The sequence below is a fragment of the Epinephelus lanceolatus genome, chromosome 10 (genome assembly GCF_041903045.1).
Source record: "Epinephelus lanceolatus isolate andai-2023 chromosome 10, ASM4190304v1, whole genome shotgun sequence".
Taxonomy (NCBI): Eukaryota; Metazoa; Chordata; class Actinopteri; order Perciformes; family Serranidae; genus Epinephelus; species Epinephelus lanceolatus.
Window position 1 is genome coordinate 10,024,158 of NC_135743.1, and position 21,589 is coordinate 10,045,746.

General features: G+C 42.3%; 1 protein-coding gene across 1 annotated transcript; it reads left to right on the plus strand.

Moving 5' to 3' along the window:
* Nucleotides 1-1,561: 1,561 nt before the first annotated feature.
* On the plus strand, nt 1,562-20,856 carry rab25b (RAB25, member RAS oncogene family b). The gene is made up of 5 exons (XM_033639956.2): nt 1,562-1,786; nt 11,325-11,520; nt 16,644-16,837; nt 17,728-17,808; nt 20,247-20,856. The coding sequence occupies exons 1-5, from the start codon at nt 1,750-1,752 to the stop codon at nt 20,360-20,362; spliced, it is 624 nt and encodes a 207-aa protein (XP_033495847.1). The 5' UTR covers nt 1,562-1,749; the 3' UTR covers nt 20,363-20,856.
* The last annotated feature ends 733 nt before the right edge of the window (nt 20,857-21,589 follow it).

A 21,589-nucleotide genomic window follows, 5' to 3' on the forward strand; every position in this document is an offset into this window, starting at 1 on the left:
CATGGCGCTTAATAACGTGTCACACATGTTCAACAGGAGTCAGGTGTAATCGGCAGGCAGGTCAGTCCAGTACCCACACCCTTTTACACTAAAACACTCAGTTTTGCATCCTTAGCTGTGTGACATTTTCCTGCAGATAACCACAGGATATACACTCACCAGCCACTTTATTAGGTACACCTTGTTAGTACCAAGTTGGATCTCTTTTAGCCTTCAGAACTGCCTTAATCTCCCGTTCCACCACATCCTAAAGGTGCTCTATTGGACTGAGATCTGATGACTGTGGAGGCCATTGGAGTACAGTGAACTCATTGTCATGTTTGAGATGATTTGAGCTTTGTGACATGGTGCGTTATCCTGCTGGAAGTAGCCATCAGAAGATGGGTACACTGTGGTCATAAAGGGATGGACACGCTCAGCAACAATACTCAGGTAGCCTGTGGTGTTTAAACCATGCTCAGTTGGTACTAAGAAAATCTCCCCCACACCATTACACCACCACCAGCAGCCTGAACCGTAGATACAAGGCAGGATGGATCCATGCTTTCATGTTGTTTACACCAAATTCTGACCCTACCATCTCGATGTGGCAGCATAAATCCAGACTCATCAGACCAGGCTACATTTTTCCAATCTTCTATTGTCCAGTTTTGGTGAGCCTGTGTGAATTGTAGCCTCAGTTTCCTGTTGTTAGCTGACAGGAGTGGCACCTGGTGTGGTCTTCTGCTGCTGTAGCCCATCTGTTTCAAGGTTGGACAAGCAGTTGAACAGGTGTACCTAATAAAGTGGCTAGTGAATCTATGTGTTTCATTGTATCAGACTCTGGACCCTGCTCAGTCACTTGCCTTTAAAACCTGAAATGAATATTATGAAAAGCGTAATGACTGTGAAACTAAAAAACCTTGGTCAGTCTTTGTAAGTGCAGTTCAGTCACAGCCTCACATATTTTTAACTTCACTTAAAATCAGTTTGAGATTTAAATTAAATTGCTTAAAACAAGAGTTATCATAGTGTCTTTGTTGCACGCTGCCTGTCGGTGTTTATGGGCAATAATGTCAGACATTTTGATGCCTTACTGCTAAGAATTTAACACATGGAGGCACCAAGTTATAAAGTGAAAGATATTTTTCTTCATTTTAACCATGACAGAGTTTTAAAAGTCCTATTAATATATTACTAAAGTGTATTCATGGCCCAGAGACTGATAAAAATCAAAAAAATATAAAGTTTCCTGTACAGAAATACAATGAAACATCTGTTCCAGGGTGTTTTTCCCTTGTAGTGATGAAACAAGACTCACTTCCTGCTTCCTGGCTGCAGTAATGTGATTGGTCCAGCAGGAGGCGCCTGACAGCCCCTCTCAGCCTCACCTGCTAGTCGCTCCACCTGTCCAACCTGCCTTACACTGACTCTGTTTCCAAGACACACCTCCACAGCTGCCCCACCACTCCCTGACACAAGCCCCGCCTACTGCTGCAGAGCAACTTGGATACACTCAGCATGCCCTGTTCAAACAAGCCAGCTTTCTATTAACTCAGATAGGGAAGGGTAGCGAAGGGCAGAGAGCTGGCGACTGGCATTCATGTGTCAAAACATATCTTGCAGCCATTTTATTTCCTGAAGCCTGAGGATCTGAGGGGGCAGGCGGGCTCTGTGGTGTGAGTCAGTGTCGTCTTACATCCTGTAATCAGGCTGTGAGTGCTGGAGACGGCAGTAAACTGAGGGGCGGCAACACTGAATGGACAGAATATGGGGTCAGATGAGGCCTACAACTTTGTCTTTAAGGGTGAGTGCATGTTCTGTTTACTTGATCTAATCCTCAGGTGCATCTCTACAGTGTGTGAAGAGATGACTCTGAAATGGTCCTTTGTCCTTCACATTATACTTCCTTGTTTATCATTAACTTAAAGGAACAGGACTGTGTTGTGCAGCAACAGAATGCAATATATTCACAGTAATACACAGCCTACTATAATACACACTACACAGTAATACGCAGCTTAGATAGTCTGATCTTATGTGTATGGGTGTCTACAGTTCAGTCATCTGTGTAGGTTAATAATGTATGTTGCTGTTTTGCAAGTTTAAAAACACTTCAGGTGAGCTGCATCATTACAAAGGTAATAACCATAAGTAGTCCAGTATATTGTGCCTGAGTGAGTAAGCAATAAGCATGCATAGTACAGGGTATTGATGAAACCAGGATGTGTACTTTAATTCCTGCTTATCTGTTGCATGCCACGCAGAACAACATGGTAAGCAAGTGTCTGGTTTAAAGCCCTGTGTCAGCGCCAAAAGACAAAGTGCATCACTCACAGTCCTTCTCCTAAATACAGTGATTGTTGGAAGTACTGTCAGTGCATCTGCGCTGGACTTATCGGTTCTCTGCTCTGTTCTTTGAAAAGTACCAGCTTGTGCCACTCAGTCTCTTCATCCTGCACTCTGCCTACTACATGACACAGTAATCATTTCTTAAACGCAGCTAGTTAAGGTACCAGATGGCTCCTAGCAGATGTTCCCGAGGAGTGAAAGGCATTCAGAGAGGTGACTCGGTTCAGGTGCATGTGATGTGACATTTGGGGTGCAAAGTGCCGGGTTGATAAAAGGCACTGCAGGTGAATGGTGAAGCCAGAGTAACTGTGTCCATCTGAAAGCATCACTTACTGTATTAATGAGTTCACAAATCACACATTCAGTAATAGATTTGCCTTTTATGGGCTTTGGGGCCATAATAGTTAAAGGGATAGTTCACCCCAAAATCAAAACTGCATATTTTTCCTTGTACCTGTAGTGCTGTACATTAGGGTAGATTGTTTTGGTGTGAGTTGCCGAGTGTTGACGATAGCGGCTGTAGAGATGTCTGCCTTCTTTCCAGTATAATGGAACTAGGTGGCACTCAGCTTGTGGTGCTCAAAGCGCCAAAAAAAAACATTAAAAACAACTCAACAGCAATGTCTCTTTCCAGAAATCATGACCCAGTTACTAAAAATAATCCACACACCTTGTTGTGAGTAGTTTCATGCAGGAACTATTTTCTTTCTACCAAACTACACCCACAAACTATCACGGCACATAGGGAAGCGTGCATTTACTCACAGATGAGAGGCTCGTGCTTGTGACAGCGTGAAAGGTAAACACAGATGCCCTCCTCCTCAGTTGAGCTGTAACATTAGCTAGCTCAGTGGTGCTAGGTGAGTTAGCAGTAGATGCACACTTGCTTCTACACAGTGATAAAGTTGGTGGGTGTAGTTCAGAAGAAAGGTCCTCCTGGGGGACCCTGAGGTGTTCCTAGGCCAGATGAGATATGTAATCCCTCCGGTGTGTACTGGGTCTCCCTGTGGGACGTGCCCTGAACACCTCTAACAGGAGGCGCCTAGGAGACATCCTGATCAGATGCCCGAACCACCTCAACTGACCCCCTTCAATGCAAAGGAGCAGCGGCTTTACTTCGAGCTCCCTCCGGATGTCCGAGCTCCTTCCCTTTCTCTAAGGCTGAGCCCAGACACCCCACGGAGGAAACTCATTTCAGCTGCTTGTATCTGCGATCTCATTCTTTCAGTCACTACCCAGAGCTCATGACCTTAGGGGAGGGTTGGGACGTAGATGGACCAGTAAATCCAAAGCTTCGCCTTCGCTTCGCTTCAAAAGATTCGAAAGCTTCTACCCCCGTTCACAAGTGAGGGTAGAATGAAAATGTAAAAGTGAATATTTCAACATTCTGGGGAATACGCTTGTTTGCTGTCTCGCTGAGAGAAAGATGAACAGATTGATACTCCTATGTCTGTACAGTAAATACAAATCTATAGCCAGCAGCCACTTAGCTTAGCTTAGCATAGCATAAAGCCTAGAAACAAAGGGGAACAGCTAGCCAGGCTCTGTCTAGAGGTCACAGAATTCACCTACAGCACCTGCTCACACATTAACACATTATACCTCATTTGTTTAATCTGTGCAAAGACTGAAGTGTAAAAATGAAAATGAAGTTGTGGTTTTTTGGAGGTTTATATGCAGGACTGTTTCACCTCACTACTTCCTGTTTCCCCTTAATTCCAGTCTTTATGCTAAGCTAAGCTATCTGCCTGATGGCTGTAGCTTCACACTTACTGTACATGAGAGTGGTATTGATCTTCTCATCTAACTCTTGGCCAGAAAGCAACTAAGCTTATTTACAAAAATATTGAGCTGTTGCTTTAATGGGCGAACAAACAGGAACAAACCTCAGGGGAGGCAACAGATGAGGGATCCCTCTTCTCGCCGGTGAATTGTGAATGGGCGAACAAACTGATTGTTATCTCTGAATAAACTCACTCTGCTGCTGCAGTGCTCTTACAGTAAGTAGTGGGTGCTGTAGTATCTCGAAGGTATGAGGGGGTTTTCATTCCACCTAGCGATTCACTGATAACTGAGAGAAACTAATCAGTAAAATGATTCTGATTCTGATTATGCTGATTCTATAGAGCTGCTTGGAATGTAAGCCTGCACGCTGTCAACCCTACACACACTGTACATGGACACACTGTGGGAGAAGAGTCTTGTTATTTGTTGTCATATGCGCCATTACAGAGAAGGAGTTGTTCAACCCTCCAACAATGTTCAATAAATATGAATTAAAAGAAAAACATGCAAGTGAAAAAAGAGGATTGAAGACATAAAGTAGGGCAGATGTTAAAATTTAGACATTAAATATAACATATATAGAATATAAAATCAAATCATATGTATTTGTGGTAGACAGCTGTACAGTAATTACAGTGTATATTAAGTATATATACATCAGTCAGCCAAAACATTCAAACCAGTGACAGATGAAGTTGGCAACATTGATCATCTTGTTACAATGCATTGTTCTTGGAAACCTTGGGTCCTGGCATTCATGAGGATGCTACTTGCCGTGCCAGAACCACCTAAACACCATTGCAGATAAAGTGCACCCCCCTATGGCAGTGGCATTCCCCAATGGCAGTGGCCCCCCAGCAGGACAGTGTGCCATGTCATGCTGCAAAAACTGCTTAGGAATGGCCCGAGGAATGTGACAAATAGCTCAAGGTGTCGACCCGGCCTTCAAATTCCCTAAATCCCAATCTGATCGAGCATCTGTGGGACATGCTGGTACCCCACCTCTCAAACTACAAGACGCAAAGGATCCTCTGCCAACGCCCTGATCCCAGACACCACAGGACACCTCCCAGAGGTCCTGTGTCCATGCCTTGGCAGGTCAGTCCGATTCAAGGAGGCCCTGCTATGGATCAGGGGTACCCCTAGGGTACCAGCATATCCCAGAAATGCTCAATCAGATCAGGATCTGGGGAATTTGGAGGCCAGGTTGACGCCTTGAGCTCTTTGTCACGTTCCTCGGGACATATCTGAGTAGTTTTTGCGGTGTAGCATAGTGCTTGGTCCTGCTTTGGGGGGCACTACCATCAGGGAGTGCCGTTGCCATTAAGGGGGACACTTGATCTGCAACAGTCAGTACATTTACATGCACAGTTAAGTCAAACTACGGTTATAGCTCGGCTAGGTCATTTGGTTGTACTACTGTCCTTGTCCCAGTATACAAGCAAGGGAGGGGAATCAGTTTATTGACTAAAGCATGTCCTACTCCGCTACCATAGGTGGTGAAATGCCCCCATTCAGCTTGTTAGTATTGGACCTTTTTCCAGTTGACCAGACCAATTGACAGACTAGTTATCTGCGGTTAGCTAGTGGCTAACTGGTACCATGGTGGACAACTTTACAGCTCTGCACGAGGAGACACAGCAAGACACATACAAGGCTCTGGATGTAGATTTTTACCATGTTGTTACCGGCTTCTTCTTCTGTTAAGCATTTAATGCTTTTGACATCTGGGTCAAAGCTCGGGGCGGACACTGGAGCATGCGCCGATCACCTCGGCCAGTTTGAGTTCGATTGACTGTATACATGTAGGAGTAATTTGACTCCCAATCGCATTATCTGAGTGTGTTAGTCCGACTTTTAGAAATTCGGTTTAGGACGATTTCAGTCGGACTAACACAATAAGTAGATTTTTTCCTAATGTTATGTAAATGCAGGTGTTTGGGTTGGTGGAGTGTCTCAGGTGGCATCCACAGAAACGCCAAGACCCAAGGTTTCCCAACAGAGCATTGCCTTGTAACAAGATGATCAAAGATGTACAGAGATGTAAGCAGGTGAAAAACAGTAAGTAAAAGTACATAAAGGTAAAGTGACAGTAGTCATGGTAGCGGGAATGCTGCAGCAATGAGTTCATTCTAGGCAAAGCATTTCTGCTGGGTTTTCATTCATCAACTCTGTGAAATTACATTAAATTAAGTAACCAAGTACCTAAAGTTAACTTACAAACTAAGAAACATATGCTCATGTACAATAATGCTCATTTTGCAAACTATAATGTGTTTAAATATTAAATATTGGACATAAATGAATATGGAGCTTGTCAGAATTAAACTTTGCTCCGTCAGATATACTCATAAGTCATTTTAGGTCTCCACCAGGATTTCTGTGTACAGCACAGAAGTTACATTTCCAGTCCTGAGGGTCATGAAAACAAACAAAAGGAAAATTTAATCCTCACTGCATCACATCGAGTTCTTCCTCCAAATCAACAAACCAGGCTTGAAGGCCTCTTGTCCTGTCATCGCCATAGAAACCAGGGGCATTGTTTGCATAAGAAGTTACTGAGTAGTGGAGGAGAAGAGGGGGAGAACAGGCCGTCTCACCTCACCCAGTGGAAGAAAAAGCAGCACAGTGAACAATTACCTAAAACTAGCAAAAGTAGAGCAGCTTGTAAAACATTTCTTGGGCATGACTTTAGACTTTAGGTTAAACATACTGTAAATCAAGAACTGGGGCAGAGTCATTTGTGCTCGTGCCTTTATGGGAGTCAGCAGGTGCTCGCCAGCTTTATTCAAATTTGTGGTTGAGTTACTGGTGAACAATGAGTAAATGGTTTGTGAGTTGAAGTTCAGTCTTGGCTTTGGAAACAGACGTTGGGGAAACAATCTCACAGCAAGGTCCCTTTAGTAGCTGTTCTGGTTTACCTGGTTTTCTGGTTTGGCTGTTCTGGCTTTACCTGGTTGTCAAAAAGAGTTGTTCATTTCAGTGACTTGTTTTTAAAGATTGAGGTTCGATCTCAGCCTTGGAAAAGAAAGAAGTTAAGAAAACAGTCTCACCACAGCGTTCATTTAGTAACTGTTCTGGCACTTTACCACATTATCTTCAACAGCAAATAAAGAGCGAACAGGCAAACTCCACCTGCAGATAAAGATCACGTAACATGATTGAAAGCTGTTAAAGATTATGGTGGATCTTGTGGTGAGATTGTTTTCAGTAACCAATTGTATATACTTAATAAAGGAATTTTGATAGAACCACAGGAGCAGCACACTGATGATGTCAGAGGGCTGTGATTGGTTGATTGCAGTGTCGGTCCTGGATTGCAATGTGGGATGTTGATCCAGGAGCATGTCCCACTTGGCAAAATCATGTCGTGCAATACAGCAGCAAACCACTGTTTGCTATGTAAAAAGTGGAGTAATGGCGTCCTGAGCAGAGGATGAAGTCACTCTGCCTCTGTGTGTGTTGTAATCTGAGCTCCTCCAGCCTGGTTCCACTCCCAGGGTGTCAAAATATAGGCCTACCACTTGGGCAGTGGCCCTGGCATCCGTTTAACGTCTGTGTGGGATGCGCCGGGCTTTCCACCAACTCCTGCATAAAACCGTCCAAGTCATTTTTTGACGCTCAGAGCAACAACTTTGACCCAGATGAGTGGCGTTCGAGACCAACAAACAACATTGGTTGCGGTGTTTGTGGCACTCCGGGTGTTTTTAAGTGACACGCTGCAGCTTTTCTGAGATCATTTGTGCCACTCGTCTTTTTTTGGCAACATGTCGCTGCTTTTCTGGCTGCATTTGTGTCGCTCAAAGTCAGATGTTTTTTGGCCACATTCGCCATCTTTTTCTTACCACAACCAAGTAGTTTTGTTGCCTAAACATAACCACCAACCTTCTTACCGCCAACCCCTTCTACATCAAGATACAGCGCAAAAAGCTGCCCTCATTGTCGTCTTAACAACGTCTGTGGCTTCTGCCGATGCTGCAAAATGTGACGTGTAGGGTGAGATTATGTTGCTTCTCTGGGGTGTGTTGTGGTTAGCTGGTCTGCCCGTGTGTGCATGTTAGTGCATGTGTGTATCCTACTGGCTAGCTCATTGCCGCCACTCTGCACAGCTCCCATGCTTCCAGTGCTTAACTCTGTCAGCACTGTTGCAGTTGTTTTGCTCTGTTTATGGAGTTATTTGCTAGCCACCACCATGTTGAGAACTGTGTACAGACAACTCATACGTTCTGAATTTTGAATCTCATACGGCAGTTACCATTGATATCGGGATGGCTCTGGTGCTGAGCTCTGTCAGTACTGTTGCAGTTGTTTTGTTTTGTTATGGAGTTAGCGCTATTAGCTGTTAGCTGCCACCTCCATGTTGAGAATTGTGTACAGACAACTCATACCCTCTGAATTTCAAATAGAGCCCCTTTTAAAAGATGTGTTAATTAATTACTTTTGTTGGTGGATGGAGCTTTTGTCTTTATCTTCGAACAGCAACGGGCTAGCTGTCTTCCTCTACTTCCAATCTTTATGCTAAGCTAAGCTAAACTTGTAGCTTACAGACATAGAGTAATATCAACATTCTCATCTAACTCTTGGCAGGAAAACAGATAGTTCTCAAAATATCAAACTATTCTTTTAACCCTCATCACACCCTTACTCTATATTTAATGGCTGCTGAAATGTCACAAGAATTATCTGTGTTCCCAAGCTCACACGCCTCGGCATTAGGCTGTGACTCTGCCTTATCCAGTCCTAGATCCCAGCGCCACTGTGTTTTCACAGTGTGGTCATATTTTCCTATCTGCGCCAATTAAGCCAAGCCTTCTTTTCTCTCTGAGTCAACCACTAACAACTGAAACCCAAACATTAGTCACTGAAATGTACAGAGGGGGTGTCTGAGTTGTTTCCCGTCCTGTTTGCTCAGTAGGAAGGTTCTCCTGACCAAGATAAAAGGAGGTGGCAGCTCAACTTGTTCCACTTGATTTGGAATCACCTTACACTGTAGGAGACTGTTTTATTTCCTGAAACAAAGGTTCACTTGTGAGAGATTTTTGCCCCAAAGGCTTTAGAGGGGGAAGTGTGTCCTCCCCCTCTAGGAAAGTTGACAAATGTGGAAAAAGAAATACAAATTACAGTAAATGTGTCCTTCCGTTTTGTTAAAATAGATTTCCTAAACATCAGTAACGCAGACCATGAGTGAGGCATGAGTGATCTTTGTGCTGCACAGCATCAGTGATAAATTTAAACCATGCTCTGAGCCAATTTTGGGGAAATTGCAGACAAATGCAGGAAAGAAAACTAAAAGGAAATCTTCAAAATGCCAACTGTGAAGTCCTCCACCTCTGCAGCTACATTTTTGGCCCTATGGGTTTCACTCCTGCCTGTGCTTTGCTTCCTTTACTTGACACCGTCACGCCTCGCTGTCTAAATAAATATAAAATAAACAAAACCATAAGTGTATTTTAGAATTGGCATCTCACCAGTGCATGCTGGGATCGCCTACAGAGGCTCCACAAGATCCTCAGTGCTAATCAGTAATCTGGTGTATTCTCTTGGCATGGATGGAGTACTGAACAGGCCCACCGGGCACAGGCCACGGGGCCCAAAGTGTCAAAGGCCCAATTTGACAAAAAACAAACAAAAAAAACAACACGTATACCTCAAATACTCAAGGCACAAAACAAAGAAAAAGAGACAAATATACTCCTAAGAGACACAAAATGACTACAAGGGGGTGCAAATAAACTACAGAGACACAAAATGAACTAAAAAGTCATACATTTACCTCAAAGAGACACAAAACAACTTCAAAGAAAAACAAAACAACTAAAGAAAGAGACAAATATACTCCTAAGAGACACAAAATGACTATAAGAAGATACAAATAAACTACAAAGAGACACAAAACAAACAAAAAGACATACATTTATGTCAAAGAGACACAAAATGACTTAAAGAAAAACAAAACAACCAAAGAAAGAGACAAATAAACTCCTAAGAGACACAAAATGACCTCAAAGAGACACAAAACAACTACAAAGAGATGCAAAGAAACTACAAAGATACATAAAACAAACAAAAAAACACACACATACCTCAAAGAGACACAGAATGACCTCAAAGAGCCACAAAACAACTACAGAGACACAAAACGGACAAAAAGACATACGTTTACCTCAAAGAGACACTAAACGACTTCAAAGAAAAACAAAACAACCACAAGAAGACACTGAACATTTTTTTTTTAAAAAAAAAACAGACATATACCTCAAAGAGCCACAAAACAACTACAAAGAGACACAGAATGAACAAAAGTCACATTTACCTCAAAGAGACACATAACAAAAACAAAACAACCAAAGAAAGAGACGAATATACTCCTAAGAGACACAAAATGACCTCAAAGAGACACAAAACGACTACAAAAAGATGCAAAGCGAACAAAAAAGACATACTTTTACGTCAAAGAGACACAATGTGACTTCAAAGAAAAACAAAACAACCAAAGAAAGAGACAAATATACTCCTAAGAGACACAAAATGACCTCAAAGAGACACAAAACGACTACAAAAAGATGCAAAGCGAACAAAAAAGACATACTTTTACGTCAAAGAGACACAATACGACTTCAAAGAAAAACAAAACAACCAAAGAAAGAGACAAAAATACTCCTAAGAGACACAAAATGACCTGCTGACAAAATGCTGACAACCACAAAGAAAGCAACACAAAGCCTGTGTCTTGTTCCTGTGTAGGAGAGGTGGTGGGGCCTTGTGCATATCTGTGCCCAGGGACCCATTGTCTCATAATCCGCCCATGGTTATGGACCAACCCACATTCTTCCCCAGTATTTTACTCAACTTGTCCTCTTGCTGCATTATTTGCTCTGCATGCTTCAGTTAAAACAATTAACTCATTTACCATGAGGGTGTGGAGCTGTTTAGGATCTCATATCCCCGGTGGTGTAATTACCCCCAGTCTTACACAGCTAAGAATGAGGTTATATGGGGCAACCAAGAAAGACACACCTAGACTAAAAGCCTCTGTCAAGAAGGGCTGTAAAGGATGAGGTGGACGCACAGGATTGGCTCATATTAGGCTCTGTGAATGTGAGTCTTGTCTCCTTTATCCAAGATGTACTGGGTTTAGTTTTTGCAACAGCTGGCTCACTTTAAAAAATTAACTCCAATTAAAATACTTGTGTTTGTGTCCTCCGCAGTGGTTCTAATAGGAGAATCTGGAGTAGGAAAGAGCAACCTGCTGTCCCGCTTCACCAAAAACGAGTTCAACCATGACAGTCGCACAACCATCGGGGTTGAGTTCAGCACACGGACAGTGCAGCTCAGCGGCTTCACCATCAAGGCCCAGATCTGGGACACAGCTGGGCTGGAGCGATACCGGGCCATCACTTCTGCGTGAGTGCAACATCCATCACTATATAGATTCTCACACACACACACTGATGGAATATATGTTTATTTTGTTTGGGCACATCTGTTTTGTTTTGTTGCATTGCTTTATGACAGATTTTCAAGACATTCCTGCAGTTATTCTAATATAAAATATTACATTTTAGTCCACCTATTTTATGTTAAACTGTCTGAACTGCTTTCAGTTCACCTACTGATTGTCTACCTACACCAACCCAAAGGCAGAGGCGGTTCTGACCTTGTCCATTTTAGCCCTATTAAGGTATTTGGGCATGTAAGAGCCAGAGAGCCTTTGATTTAAATTGCAACATCTATTGCGGTTGTCTTACTTAATGGTTTTACTGTGAGTAAAGAAAGTGACATCTCTTCGTATTACACAAGGATTGCAATTGTGGCTGTGTTTGATCAACAAGTAAAGAGAAAATACCTCATGGAAAATAATTTAAGTAACTTTAATGCATTAGAAGAATATGCACACATTCAGAGAAATACGCTTTTCTGTTTTCCTGCTGAAGGTTGGATGACAAGATTGATACATGTCTCATGTCTGTACACTTAATATGAAGCTACAGCTAACAGTCAGTTAGCTCAGCGTAACATAAAGACTGGAAACGGGGGGAAACAGCGAGTCTGGTTCTGTCTGAAGGAGGTAAATAAGCATATTATCCAAAATGTTAAACTATTCTTTAAGTAGCAAGTAGCAGCACAACGTCAAACAACAGGAACAGACATTATTGGTAAATCTAACAGTCTATCTTTGCACAACTTCTTGGTGTTTTATTGGAAACAGTTGTCAGTGCAACACTGAGTAACTAAGCCTAAAAGTCTCAATTAGTGGCTAAAGATGATGGTTCATATTGCTTCATTTCTTTGTGACTAATAAAAGTGTTTGTTCATAAAGAGCCTGCCCTATGTGTGCTGAAGTAACTTAAACGAACGAACACATGCACCGTTTTGAAAGCTGCACTTCTTCTCAAACAGGCTCACTGAAATTAAAGGCAGTTTATTTTTTCAAATCAACACTTCATGCTTGCTTTGTTGCCAGTTGAGCAACCTGTATGTCGGCATATTGAGGTGGTGCTGTTATCAGCCAAAACACAAGCAAGGACAGGCATCTTACAGTTTCCTCCCACATTAGCTGAAAAACAATCAGCACATTCTCATCTCCCGTCAGCTCCAAGTTCAATCTCTTTATTCTAACCATATGTGCAACAGTCACAGAGAAGCAATGAAAATCTTAGGCCTCAGGCACCCTCTAACAACACTCATTAAATATCTATTTAAAAAACAATAAAATCACGGAAGTAAAAGCAAAATCTGAAAGATAAAATAGAGGGCCAGAATGTAAACATAAAATAAAGTAACATGAATTTAAACCATACTGGAAATAAACTGAATGTTAACAGGCACTTAGTGTGTGATGAGAAGTAATATATATATATACAGAGGTTATATATACACATCCCCCTTAAAATTTATAACATGTGCATCTGTCCCTGCCAATAACAACATGAAAGTAGCAGAGGACCTTTAATTATTTTGACCAACTGCTAGAATGCAACTCGAAGCCTAGAAGTAACAATGCCCTCTGCAGGGCCGACCCTAGACTTTTGGGGGCCCTAAGCAGATTTGGTTTGGGGACCCTGCTTAGTGTAATGTGTTGCAACTTCACATGGCACTGAACCAAGTTGTGTATTAGCTTTAGTGCACATAATGTACATGAAAAGACCTATTGGTAGCAACACTATCTTTAAATAGACTACAGTGAATACAGGATTATTTGCCCCAAACCTCGTGGATGCTCTTTCTCAGGGCCTTTTGCTTGACCTGGTTAAAGTTTGATTCATATTTTAGTGTTACAGTCTCAATAGAAAGGGCCAAATCTCACCTGTCCTCAATTGGAAGATGTTGAGATGAATTATAAATATTATAAATATCTAAAAATAATGTGAAAAGTCTGGTACAGTGAGCAAACAAGAAATACAGACAAAAGGAGCACTGTTTAAATCAATTATTTTAAAATTGCAACCTGTTGTTACTCCAAACTTAACAAATACCACCGCTTTTGTCAGTGGACGTGGGTGTCAGACCGGGATGCACAGAGGTACACTTCATGGGTGGTGGCAGCTTGTAACGCCCCTGGCAACTACCATAATCTAAAGAGCGAGAAAGTCCATATAGGGAAGGAAGGAAGGGTGGTGGATGGGTCAAACCAACTCCGGACTTTCACCTGGGAGCCTGCTGTTTGTTTCCCATGTGAAGTTTAAACCAAACCATGATGGGTTTTTCTTTTTTTTGTGAGCCTAACCACGGACTTTTGTTGCATAAACCTATGAAAATAATCCTAAAAACAGGGTTTTACCAACATTGTAAGTTTATTTTGAAAAGACTGCATGCATTTAACAAGCAGAAACTGTACATTTCCTGTGAAAACAGAGGTGTATTTTGAAAAGACACTGTATGTAACAAGCGTAAATTGACACGCTATCCCTGAATGTCCAAAACAAACACAGGAGGGTGACTGTAGCCCCTTTTACACTGCCAGATTTTTGCGAATGTTGGGCCTTTTTGCCAGCCAGCTGCGAGCATTTAGACACACAGATGCGGAATGATAAGTTGATCCGAGGTGCCCAATTTTCCAATTTTCCGGGTAGTCGTATAGGTGGAACTCTTTTAGTTTAAACAGACCGAGACGCCCTTCCACAACGGTAGGGGCTGTTGATGACGCCGCACGTGCGACCCACTGGCGGTGGATAAACAGGAAACAGCTGATAGCAGGAATTAGCGAGCAGCTAGTAGCAAGAGGGAAACGCAAACCTGACAGACACTGTAAAGATGAGCAACTGGGGAGACAAGGAATTGCGCGCCCTCCTTGTCCTCGCAAACGAAGAGGCCATTAACCGTCAGATGACGGAGATGGTGAAGAACAGGCCGATTTTCGAGAGAATCGCCGCCTGACCAGCCGCAGCTTCCCTCCCACGTCACTGTTTACGTCACACGCTGAGCTACACATTTTGTTGCTTGCTCATGCCCCCCATTCCCCCGAAAAAGGAGCATTCTGTATAAACAAAAGTAGGTAGGCGGCATTTTGCTGCACTCCCCGATTTTGTTTTTATACTGCCAATGCTGAAAAAAGACTGATTGGGCTTTGCTGCAAATTTGCACAATTCCTATCTAAAAAGGGCTTATTAGTCATATTTAGACATGTAGATCCACTGACAAAATGGCGGTATTTGACGAGTTAGGATGGGAATGTGTTAAAAAATTGCCCAAGAATGGGCAAAATATCTGGTAACAGGTGAAACGTAAACATTTTAATAGTGTTAGTATTTGTTTAGTACTCCAGTAAAGTAGTTGGTAGAACTCTTAAGTGCTATATCGTAGGAGTTGCTTGAGTTCCTTGAAGACGTTTCATCTCTCATCCAAGAGGCTTCTTCATGTTCTGGTTCTAGTTGGTAGCAGTTTGCGACCCCAAAAGTGATGGTTGCAATCTGCGATAAAACAAAAAGAAGAAGACGCAGCTATGTATGATCGAAGCAGGACGTACCATGATGTTTCCACCATGAATAGATGCAGAAAAAAAACCTACACTCTTGAGGAAAAGTGACAATATAATGGTAAAATAAAACTATAATGGTAGAATGACAAGTGATGAGCTCAAGAGTCAGAAGTCTCACGGCCTGTGGGATGAACCCGACAACTGCAACTTCAACCCAGTTGACACACTCGGGTCCCAAAATCCAACTGGTTAGAGTAGAGACCTTTGTTTGAGCACTCAGCCCTCAGCAGGTCTCTCTTCTTTCTGAGGGTGCTCCTGATTCATTTTTTTTAATTAAACTAGAAGGATTAGCAGTGTGGAAACTGGTTTTAAAACAATAGAACCATGTCAATTTTATTTTTAAGACATGGAAAAATCTGAGGATATGCTACACCGCTGGATTAGCTCTTTTCTGATGGCTTGGCTTTCTGAGTAATTACTTGCCGACTTATTCCAGTACGCAAATTCTCAGTCCCATGGAATTTCTCATTTGTGCTGTAACAAGCAGCTAAAACCAATTAAAGCGGAATTAATTATATTGCTGGAAGAGGGGAGCAGAGATGGAACTGTGAAGGAAGCATTGATTGGTTCATGACTTCAGAGCAATCGTCAGTCATTACATTTTTTTTTCACTTGACAGCAGGAGACACTGCTTATTCTCTGTGAAGATAGGACAATGCTTAATCACTATTTTTGTATTAACAATGGATCCAGTGTGTTCTGTGAAAGGGGGTTACTCTCAGTGATGAACCCTCAGAGAATGTCACCCAGCTCTGCAGGTCTATCAGCTCTGTGGAGCTCTCACTGCTCTCATAGTGTCATCTTTGGCCGCTAAAATAAAACACTTTATGCTAGCTGCCCAGCACCAAATGGCACACAGCTACAGTTAGCATCCAGCTGGTGAACATAGTGGAGCGTTTATCAGCTGAAGAGCCAGATATTTCCCTCTGGAGTTGGTGATGATCAAAACAGAGCTAAAAGGACGCTAAATATTTGGGCTTAAATTCATCAGGTGACCAAAAACATGACACCAACAGTCCAGTCACCAGAAGAAAACGTTGGCACTGTACATTTCTGCAAGCCAAGAATACATTACATTTTCATATGTATCCTATCAGAGTGATGTAGTATATAAACCAGTTGTGATTTAGCGAGTCATTGCTGTTTTTCCAGCTGCTTATTAGGCACGAAAACCAGATGTTTGTTACCAAGACATTGCGACTTTTCCTGCTGGAATAGTGGCACAAAAAACGGTTGTGTTTTACAGACATATTGCTGCTTCTCCTGCTGGGATCGTGCCCCCAAAATTGGGTATTTTAAGCCAAAACATGATTTTTTCTTTACCAAAATGAAGTACTTTTTGCACCTAAACCCAACCACACATTAATGTTGTTGAAACAAGTTTCAACGTATAAACGTATAATGCTTAAGATTTTCCTGGCAATTGGGTTGCACCAAATGATGATAATGTTGCTCTGTAATTTTTAAATGTGTAAATAAGCAACTGCGTGCTAACAAGTTCATAAAAAGATACCTAAATGTCACCATAAAGTCAATCTCCTCCCAACAGGTATTACAGAGGTGCAGTTGGAGCCCTGCTGGTCTATGACATCACCAAACACCTAACCTATGAGAGCGTGGAGCGCTGGCTGAAGGAGCTGTACGACCACGCTGACCCCCACATTGTGGTCATGCTGGTGGGCAACAAGACTGACCTGGAGTCAGAGAGATCCGTGCCCACAGAGGAGGCAAAAGACTACGCAGGTACAAAGTGTTAACTCTGTACAGAAAATTCATTGCAGTCGGTGTTTTTAATAAGTGAATGGAAACTAGATATATGATGATTATAGAGAATTTAATTTAGCTGCTGACCAAACTGTCGATGTGTCTCATGTCATGTCATTCATTCATTTTCTATTTTTAACTCTTACCTGTAGTGCTATTTATCAGTCTGGCTTGTTTTGATGTGAGTTGCTGAATGTTGGAGATATCAGCCTTCTCTCAAATATAATTTAACTAGATGGCACTCGTGGTGCTCAAAGCACCAAAAGATACATTTTAGAAACTCAACAACAATGTCTCTTTCCAGAAATCATGACCCGGTTACCCACAATAATCCACAGACCTTGTTGTGAGCAGTTTCATGTAGGAACTATTTTCTTCCAGCATAACTATATCACCCGCAGAAGGAAGTGTGCATCTACTCATGGACGAGGCTTGTTCTCATGGCATTGTGAGATGTAAACGTTAATGGCGTCCTCAGCTGAGCTGTAACTAGGTGTGCTAGGTGAGCTAGCAGTAGATGCACACTTCTTTCGGTGCAGTGATACCATTGGCAGGTGTTCGGTAGAGAGGAAATAGTTCCTGCATGAAACTGCTCACAACAAGGTGTGTGCATTATCTTGAGTAACCAGGTAGTGATTTCTGGAAAGAGACATTGATGTTGGGTTTTTCAAGTGTATTTTTTGGCACCATGAGCACCACAAGCTGAGTGCCATCTAGTTCCATTATACTGGAGAGAAGGCAGACATCTCTATGGCTGACATCTCAAACTCTCGGAAACTCACACCAAAAAAATATGATGTGATTTGGAATATGCAGCTTTAAGTGACACATGCATAAAATAACTAACACAGCTTATTCGTATCATCTAGAAAAGCATGGCCTTTTGTTTCTGGAGACGTCTGCCCTTGAGTCGACGAATGTGGATGCAGCTTTCAACAACGTCCTAGCAGGTAATTAATTTTAATGTATTTCACTTTTTCCCACTTTGTTAGAAGCTGTTATGTAAATCTGTTGTTCACATCCAAATCTGCAGAGATACAAAGAGAAGCATATTCTTTTTAACAATAAGGTTGTCACAGTTTATGAACTGTGTGGGTGGCATGTTTGGCTGCCGTACAGCATCCCCCAGCCCCAGCTCTTTCTGTCTGCATGTGGGTTTCTGCCAGTTTGCTCCCTCGCATGTCTCTCCCTCCCTGTCTTCCCTCCACCGAAGACACATGAATGATGTGGACACACACATTCACCCATTAACATGCTGAGATACGGCTCCACCCTGTGACCCTGAAGTTAACCTCACACAGGCAGACCTCCCTCTCTTCAGAGCTCATGGAGGTTTGAGGAAAGTCGAGGGTTGGAAAAGGTCGGGCTCAACGTGACCTTTGGTGGTCCCGCTGCAGCTGTTTGATTGACTGCTTTGGGAGGAAACACCTCTGGTTGGTTTTTGGTTGGAAACGAACAACTTTACATATTTTTTTGTTTGAAGTGTTGCTGTTTTTTTCTAATCAAAATGTGTGCATTATTTGCACTTGTGCTACTTTTTCCTCTCAAAGTCTGGAAACACTGCAGCTTCTTTTTATTCTAGCACAGAGGAGAGCAGGATGAGTTGAGTGAGGTTTTACTTGAGGGGTCTTTAAAGTGAGAGCATGACAGTAATGTCTCCAGCTGAAATATGTACATATATTTCAGGATGTGGCACCCCCCTGGGAAGAATCACTTTGGATCTAGAATTAATAGTTTACAAAGAGCCCAGTCTCACTCCGAAGTCGTCTGAATCCAGCGCTTGGGCAGTGACTTGCGGCATCAGAAACCAACGAAAAAGGCGCCTTTTAATGTCACAGCTGGTTGCCGTTATAGTTTAACGTTGCCCGGTGGCGTTAAGGCGACAAAAGTCCGACTGGGGTGGGAGGGAAGGGTGCTTGTGGTGTTGTACTGACGTAGTGCTTTTATTTTGAAAGAGACTGAATGTAAACGGTAATTTTTTTTGAAAGAAGACAATGCATGTAACAGGCAGAACTTGACACGGTGTCCCAGAACGTCAACAACCAACACACCAAACCTTTCACGTTGTATGGGGACGTGGAACGTCCATGACCAAATGTCAATATGTGACGAGGTTGGAGTGAGAATGTAGTGTCACAAAATATGACTTTCCAAAGTAACGTGGTCTCTTGGCTTAACTTGCCCCCGATGAAGGGTAAATTAAGCCTAGGGATAGGATAAGTTGAGCCACATGGGGGTAAATCTTATACCCTGTTCTTTTTACCTCTCCTGGTTGTTTCATATCCATGTATGCTTTACAGTCGTGATGCTCAACTTGTAGCCCGTGGGCCAAATCTGACCCACAATAGGGTGGACCATTTTCTAATTCACAATGACAATAAATTTCTTCACATTTGAATCTAAATTAGGTAAAAGCATCAAAATAGAGCTTGTTTATTCAAAAAAAAATCTGAGAGAGGATTACCCAGATCCCCCGACAAAGGTCCAGACTAATTACTTATATTAATTATTAATGTTTTTTATTAACTGACCCACTGTCATTTTGCAAAACTAGCCCCCCAGCAAAGGAAGTTGAGTTTCCCTTATTTAAAGTCATCCTGTCGAGCTTGCCACCTGATGTACCGACTTCCCACTCTCACTGCTTTGTTGGAGTTGAAGCCCTGTCTGTCCTCTGTTTATAGCAGCATGTCATGATGGGTTTTGGTCCCAAAATTCAAAATGCCACATTATTTTGGGGATAAAATGTAAGAATACAACGCAGAATTACAGTTAAATAATACGTTAACGATCATTATAAGTCATTGCCTTCCCCTAGCTGGGTTCCCCTTTACTGGTTTAAATCACTGGTTCTTTTTCTTCTGGAGAGGAGGAGACCTCTGTGGATAATTCGGCTCATGGTAAAAATCTCCTGAATGTTTGGATCTTAAGATATCGGAGATAAAAGGTGAGCACACATTAGCAGGGGCTAGTCTAGCGGCCCATCTCTGATGAGCCGAACTGCGTCGAAGATACACTCATTTGTAATGTTAACTGGTTCATTCTGTGTTTTACTGGTTTAAATCACCAGTAAAAAAGAGAGGAGAGGAAGACACCTCTGCAGATAATTTGGCTCCTGGTAAAAACCTCCTGAACAATGAACACTGAAGGAATTCTAACTGGGAGTTTAGTTTTAACTGGTTTCAATCTGCAATTCACTGCTAGACAGCACCAAATCCCCCTAAATTTTACCCACACACTTTAGCGTAACACCTTGAACTTAAATGTGCTCACCATTTTCCCATGAACGTTTTTCCATTTTCCCAGAAAGGAGGGGGTGGGCTTAACATTCCCACAGGCTTAAATCGCCCCACTCTCCCTTAATGTAATGTATATTATTTTTCTGCCACAGAGATTCACAGGAAGGTGAGCAGTAAGGAAGTGGTTCGAGGCTCGATCAGCGCTGTGTCCTTGAACAACAGAGCAGAAGAGACGGAGGAGAATAAGCCATGCTGCAGGAACATCTGACCACAAGATCCTTCAGGAGCCTCAGGGTGGGTGACAGGTGACCCACAACCCTGTGCTCGAGAGCTCGACGACAGGCGGGGCGACACGGCAACCGTGTGTGGTCCTGGCTTATGTGATGCCACTTTGAAAATGACTGATTTACAAGTCTTACAAGCTGCATGATGGCATGATGTATTCAAATAATGATTCATATATGTGAATGAATGTAGCTGGAGACCAACATGAATCCTTTTAAGACTCCCTGCCGACTATTGAACATAGGTCAAAAGTAAAACACCAACACCATGTTACCTGTAACATGACATATGTACAATCAATGCACAGAATTTGAGTACCACAGACACATCATGCCGTGTGTAAATGTAAATAACACATGACTGTTGGTTGGTTGGTGTCACTGTGAGTGTTGCTGTCACTGCTGTGTGTTTGTGCTCCGAGTGATGATTAATGATGAGACTGATTGTAATGGTTAAGAAATAAATGATTTATGGAGACCTACTGTGTTCTTTGTGTCTTATGATGGGGTTTACGAGAAACAGATCAAAATTTAATCATCTCCAAATAAGAAGCTGATTTATTTCTGATGGGAAAAAGAAAAGATCCATTGTGAGCAGCAAAATTTCCCTCTGGGGTCACTCTGTGAGGCCGCACCCTTAATTATGCATAACTTTAAGCCTTTATAACATGTAAACAGGCGAGTTACATAAAAAGTCAACCCCTGTACAGTTGTCGTGAAGGGGGAAATTAGCTATAGATACCCAAAGCATTCTTTACCTGCCTGAATTTTGTGTTTTCCTTCACATATAAAGACTGATCCACCATAAATTTGTGGACATAGACCCTTTTAGGGCCAACGTCATGATGACGTAGGACTGTAGGCTACACGGGAGTCTTAAAATGTTGTCTTGTTGTGTTACTGGGACCCAGAATAGAAGGAGTCATGGCTCAAAACCTGAATGTTATCGCATACCAGCCACCACTGCCAGAAACTGGGGAGGGATTAAGAGGAATATTGGATTTCTCCACAATGCTAACTTTTAGCACATTAGCTAACGTTCGCTTTGATAGCAAAACAAAATGGAGGAAACCGATCAAGTGTCGTCCTCCTTTGTAAGATTGGCATAGTAACCAACCACAAAGCTTCCTGTGACATCATCCATCCACTGAGTGAGAGCATACGGGTCGGCCAGTCTGTTCCCGTTGGTCAATGTTTACGTGTTCAAGTAA